The following is a 6,470-nucleotide window of genomic DNA, read 5'->3' as shown; positions in this document are numbered from 1 at the left end:
CCTTTCACACGCACACGCTGCTTCCTATTTAAATCATTACTCTTCCAGCTATCACTTTTCGTGCACATTCAAGCATAGAAACAATAAAAGGATTCCATCAAAAGTGCATAAAAATAAACCAAAATGAAAAGGAAAGAGTGTTCTTCTTCATTCTATAAATCATATCTGCGTGAATATATCCCTCCGTTCTTACATTTCTCTCATTCAAAAACAACGTTCAAAAGAAAAAAAAAAACAAAGGAACCCTTGAGGTTGGCGGCTCCCCTCCACCGTTTTCTCTGAATATTATATATATGATGATGGCTGCCACGCACATCCCCTCACTTGCTGCCCTACTCCTGGACCAATTTCCGTGTGCCCTTGTGCCAAGCTGGACCGTGGAGTGATTCTGGACCAGGGACGTTGCTTTGCTGGACGCTTCCAAGTGCACCTCCAAAAGTGCTTACAGCTGCCACTGCACCGTGATGCTTGGATGAAAGCTGGACTGCTGGACTATCGTTGTACTGTTGGGCCGTGTGTACCCCTGTGTGGCTGCTTCTTCCGTGTGTGCTTCCAGATGTGGGCCGTGCTGGACGTAGCTGCTTCGTGTGCACCCCCTCTCCTAGTTGGTTGCTGGTACTGGACGTGGCAGTGTGCGTGATGACTTGGGCGCTGGATTTCTTCCAAAAATTGCTGGACCGTGCGCTTCTGTAGCTGGGCCTTGGAGCTAGTTGGATGCGTGAATGAAGCCAATTGGTATTTGAAGCTCTGTCACGTGGACGTGGCTTCCACTTTCCTTGCTGGACACCACTTTATTCCATCCAGCTTCATGGCTTACTCTTCCAAAGTGAATTGAATCCTTTATATTTTTTTTTCTTCACCCATTTAAAAACGTCCCAGCTTCAAGCAAAGCCACGGGTTTTTCTTCACAATCAGCGTGCTCCGAAATCAATTTCCCATGGGCCGTAACATATTGCTTTTTGAAGCTCCTTTTTGAATGCCAAATGCTTTTCTTGATGTCACTCTCATTTTTCTTCTCCACACTTCTTTTGTGGAGAGCTTGAATTATGTGACAACCCTCCAAATGTTCCAAAATTTATCCAACAATTTCCCTACAATTAATAATGCAAATAATTAGCTCAAATAATTCAAATTAATTAAAATTTGAATTTTCGATCAAATTAAGCACAATTAAGAAAAATGGGAAAATACTGGACATTTAAGCACAATTCCCCGACTAATTCTAGCACATTAAACTAAGTGAACTGAGGAAAATATTGGTTCATCAAAATAGACCACACTTAGTCTTTTGCACTCCTGGGCAAAATCAAGACGCAAATCAAGGAATAGTTCAGAGGACATCAGGGAAATGACACAAACTCGGCACACGGAAAATAAAGACGAACAAGGAAAGAAACAGAATTACACAGTTCTCAAGGAATCTTGACCAAGAAAGGAAATAGACAATATCCAACACAGAATCAATCAGAGAAAGCAGATACTCATGAAATCATCCAAGCAATTCAAGACATGGCAAAATGATCAATCAGCTCAAGAGGTGAATCAAAAGTAACAAAACCTCACAGATGCACTATCAGTGTTTCTTTCAAGTGTATAAGGTAAAGAATTTCAACTCAATGCACTCAAGAAAGGAAACAACAACAGACTTGGCAAGACTCTAATATCAACACTCAAAACATATGCATGTTCAAATCAAAAGGTCTTTTATGGGTGAAATGGGGTCAAGGATAAGGGAGGATAAATATGGATGAGAAGCTACAAACCAAAAGAAATAGAGGAGCAATGGGGAACAAGTGTAAACACAGTCAACTCACACCCAAAACCTCTAATTCAATCCTCTTCTTGACTCCATTATTCACAAAATATATTTTTTTTTTTCATTTTTTTTTTCTATATTTTTTTTTTCCTATATTTTTCTCCATCCTGTCTCTTTTCTTTTTTTTTTTCCTTCATCCTGTCTCTTTTCTTTTCTCTCTTTTCAAAACAAAACTCTAAAAGACAAGATACACATATATTTACCAAAACAAAACAAGAAGATGAACCAACTAGCCAACTCATCAGAATCCCCAAGGAGACCACACTTGTTCCCAAAACACTTCCAAAGCTCCAAAATTCCCTAAGGTTAAGGTAATCATGGTTTTTTTTTTTTTTTTTTTTTTTTCACTTAGGGCCAGTGTATGAGCTTCAAAACAAAGAAATGAGGAAAGTATAGGCTCAAAAGGGGTTTTCAAAGCATCAGAACAAGGTAAGCTTATTTGGCTAGAGAGGCTCAAAAACAAAACTGCCTTTATCACTTCCAAACATGCATATCAATCAAGAATTATCAACAAGAGTCAAGCCAAGGCATATGTGCAAGCAATCAAGAGACATATCACACACAAGAAAGAACATCAAGTGGCTCAAATCTCACACAGGGTAATTTATGTCACAATCAAATCAACCTCTCAAACATCATAATCATCTTCCCAAGCAAAGAAAAGCAAGGAATCCAACAAATCAGAGTATCAATGAAGTGAAAGACAAGTCTACAACTTAAACAAAATCCAGAAATTATGAGAAACATGCAAAACTGTACACAAGACACAACATAAACAACCTAGAAAAGAAAAAATTTAACCAAGAAAACAAAAACTAACAAAGAAAAATAAAAAAATCTCCCCAAATAGACCACACTTAAACTACACAGTGTCCTCAATGTGTCATAAGCATAAGATCAGAAATCATAATAGTCAACAGATCATGGACAAGTGCAATAAAAGTAGGGAAAGGGGGAGAAGGGAAAAAGAAAACTCCCCTGGTCATGGTGGCAGTTGCCAATTTTGGACTTGTAGGGAGATGTCTTCCGTCATAGGATCCAGCAGGGAAGTTTTGAGGAAGAATTTCTTCATCCTCCAGATTTGATCTAGCAGGGAAATGTCTTCCACAGTTGGATCTAAGAAGCAAAGATTGTTGATGAGTGGGTTCAGCCGGTGCCTATTGATATTCAAACTATTGTGTATGTAAGCACCCTTGTCTTCCACTGTGGGTGTTTGTTGGTCAAATTCATATGTACCTCCTGCAACATGGTTAGTACATTGTGGCTCCAAAGAATTGACACGCAGGGGTATAACACCCAATCCCAGTGTAACAGGCTGAACAACAAATATACTCTCAGAACATGAATCAGTTTCAAATTCAAAAGCAATATCAACAACAGACTCAGATTCATGCTCAGTGCATGGAGAATAAACATTTTGATGTGATAGCAAAAAGTTGTTCTCATCATGCATAGAGGGAGAATTAGAAACATTCTCATCAACAATATAATCATCAACATACCCCTCAACAGCATAATCATCAACATAATCAAATTGAGGTATGTTTACCTCCACTTCCCTGAAGATTGGTAAAGTGGTGGAATATGAAAGTGGTCTACCTGGCTCACAATTTCTGCTTATACTTTCCTGGTCCTCCAAATCATCATCAGGATGTATCTCCTCAATCGCAAGAATAGGGACATTTGAAGGTGGGAGAGTAGGTGGCACAGTAGTAAGCGCATGACTCTGCTCCCCATCTCCTATGTGGATGACACTAACATCATCTGAAATCTGAACAGTCTGAAATGGTAACTCTGAATCTTGAGACTGTTCCTCAGTGAGTTGAGTGGCCATCTGCCCTATCTGATCAGTCATATTCTGAATGGCAGCTCCTATTTCCTGCTGAAACTGCATGTTCTCTTGCTGAAACTGAAGGTTCTGCATGGTCATCTGCTCCAACAACTCCTGCAATGTAGGCTCAGAAGTAGAAGGCTGAGGAGCTATTTGGACAGGAGCATCATGTTGTTGACTCTGGTATTGCTGGACTGGTGGAGGCATAAAAGCATTCTGAGATGGTGCTTCCTGATATTGCTGTGGAGCATCATACCATCCCAAACTAGTGTCATTCCATCCAGAATCGTTGTTGTAACCATACTGAGCAGGGAAGAATTCATCCAAGAACAATCGCTTAAGATCTTCCCAAGAAGTGATACACCCTGAAGGAAGACAATAAAGCCAATCCCTTGCTACTCCTTGTAATGAATGCGGAAATGCCCTCAAGAAAATGTGATCATCAGGGACATGTGAAGGTTTCACTGAAGAGCACATGATGTGGAACTCCTCCAAATGTCTATGTGGGCATTCTCCTGTAAAACCATGAAACTTAGGCAGCAAATTTATCAGTCCAGAAGTGAGAACGCAATGAACATCATCCTCATTAAGTGAAACTGGCTCCCGAAGAGAACTCTCAGAAGTTGGAGGATGAGTCATATTGTTCTCAGCATAAAAATCAGCAGAATATGAATCACAATCAGAGTAACATGCAGAAGGAGAATCGTAATCAGAGGCATTGGCAGAATAAGCAGTATTCACAAAATCAAAATAGGTAGACATGGAAAGAGAAGAGGAAAGGTAGAAAGGAAATGCTAAAAATTACGAAACAAACAAAACACAACACAATTGAACATGCGACACGCACACACAAAACAGAACATCACATCACAATGTAAGACAAAACACGACACACACTAACACAACAAAAACCTAAGATTGAACCGTTGGTCCCCGGCAACGGCGCCATTTTGATGAGAGGGTCGCACCTCACACAAAAGTTGATTGCATATAAGGAATGCAGTATAGCTAGGAAGTGACTCCTAGGTCGTCTCTCAAGGACCAATTTGGGTTCAGTCTCAGATCAAACACATTGTGGGGGGGGTTTTGAAAGTGTTTTTGTGTGATTCGAAATGAACTAAATTAAAACTGGAAATTAAATACAGCCAAACATTAGTGAAAACATTGAAATAAATAAACAAAGCATAAAGACCGAACGACTTCTAAAACAAGTGAGGAAATTGAAAATGCCGGAAGATAAAAATAATCGAACAGAATAGACAACATAGTGAATCTAAGACAATAAACAAATTAAAGTTACTGAAAATAGTAAACCAACATTCCTAAAGTAAGATGTGTAAACTAATTAAATTGTAACACATAAATCGACAACGCGCATAAATGCATAATGAAACTGATTGGTGAATTAGATGAACCAAATGAGCTTGCATACGAATCATTAAATGCAACCCGAGAATAGAAGCAACAATAAAAAGAAACTTAATGCATGGAATCATATTTTAATGCAAGAAAAATGCTTGAACAAATTAAATGCAGGGAGGAATTAATTGCAATTATCCTATTAAAACATGCAACTATTAAACTAGAGAAATAAAGTGGTATAGTGGTCTGGAAGCACCAATGCAATCCATAACCGTGTGCTCTCCAAAACAAAAATGCTTTCTCTTCTTCCAACGTGCAGCTTTTTCCACCTTAGAAGGAAGAAGACCCTGCACTACATTGCTTGCTTGTTGCAGTGCCGAGAATCAAAGCCAAAATGAAGTACCTCTCTCCCTTCTATCCCAAATAACCACTGGACCTACATGCTACTCCCTCTCTTTAAAGCATAGGAAATCCCAACTAATAGGTGGCGGCTCGCTGTTTATTCCATGTGCCATCCATGCCAGCAAAATGATTCACGCCTTTCACACGCACACGCTGCTTCCTATTTAAATCATTACTCTTCCAGCTATCACTTTTCGTGCACATTCAAGCATAGAAACAATAAAAGGATTCCATCAAAAGTGCATAAAAATAAACCAAAATGAAAAGGAAAGAGTGTTCTTCTTCATTCTATAAATCATATCTGCGTGAATATATCCCTCCGTTCTTACATTTCTCTCATTCAAAAACAACGTTCAAAAGAAAAAAAAAAACAAAGGAACCCTTGAGGTTGGCGGCTCCCCTCCACCGTTTTCTCTGAATATTATATATATGATGATGGCTGCCACGCACATCCCCTCACTTGCTGCCCTACTCCTGGACCAATTTCCGTGTGCCCTTGTGCCAAGCTGGACCGTGGAGTGATTCTGGACCAGGGACGTTGCTTTGCTGGACGCTTCCAAGTGCACCTCCAAAAGTGCTTACAGCTGCCACTGCACCGTGATGCTTGGATGAAAGCTGGACTGCTGGACTATCGTTGTACTGTTGGGCCGTGTGTACCCCTGTGTGGCTGCTTCTTCCGTGTGTGCTTCCAGATGTGGGCCGTGCTGGACGTAGCTGCTTCGTGTGCACCCCCTCTCCTAGCTGGTTGCTGGTACTGGACGTGGCAGTGTGCGTGATGACTTGGGCGCTGGATTTCTTCCAAAAATTGCTGGACCGTGCGCTTCTGTAGCTGGGCCTTGGAGCTAGTTGGATGCGTGAATGAAGCCAATTGGTATTTGAAGCTCTGTCACGTGGACGTGGCTTCCACTTTCCTTGCTGGACACCACTTTATTCCATCCAGCTTCATGGCTTACTCTTCCAAAGTGAATTGAATCCTTTATATTTTTTTTTCTTCACCCATTTAAAAACGTCCCAGCTTCAAGCAAAGCCACGGGTTTTTCTTCACAATCAGCGTGCTCC

General features: G+C 40.4%; 1 protein-coding gene across 1 annotated transcript; it reads right to left on the bottom strand.

Annotated features, from left to right (window-relative positions):
• Positions 1-2,668: 2,668 nt before the first annotated feature.
• LOC148195133 (uncharacterized) lies at positions 2,669-4,554 on the bottom strand. Its single transcript, XM_088093757.1, has one exon. It carries the CDS (start codon positions 4,407-4,409, stop codon positions 2,799-2,801), a length of 1,611 nt encoding a protein of 536 aa, XP_087949883.1. The 5' UTR covers positions 4,410-4,554; the 3' UTR covers positions 2,669-2,798.
• Between the last annotated feature and the right edge of the window lie 1,916 nt (positions 4,555-6,470).

Source organism: Vigna umbellata, chromosome 7 (genome assembly GCF_029865625.1).
Source record: "Vigna umbellata cultivar VRB3 chromosome 7, Vumbellata_1.0, whole genome shotgun sequence".
NCBI classification, from domain to species: Eukaryota; Viridiplantae; Streptophyta; class Magnoliopsida; order Fabales; family Fabaceae; genus Vigna; species Vigna umbellata.
The sequence above is the reverse complement of the archived record's forward strand: the minus strand, read 5'-3'. Positions and strand labels throughout refer to the sequence as shown.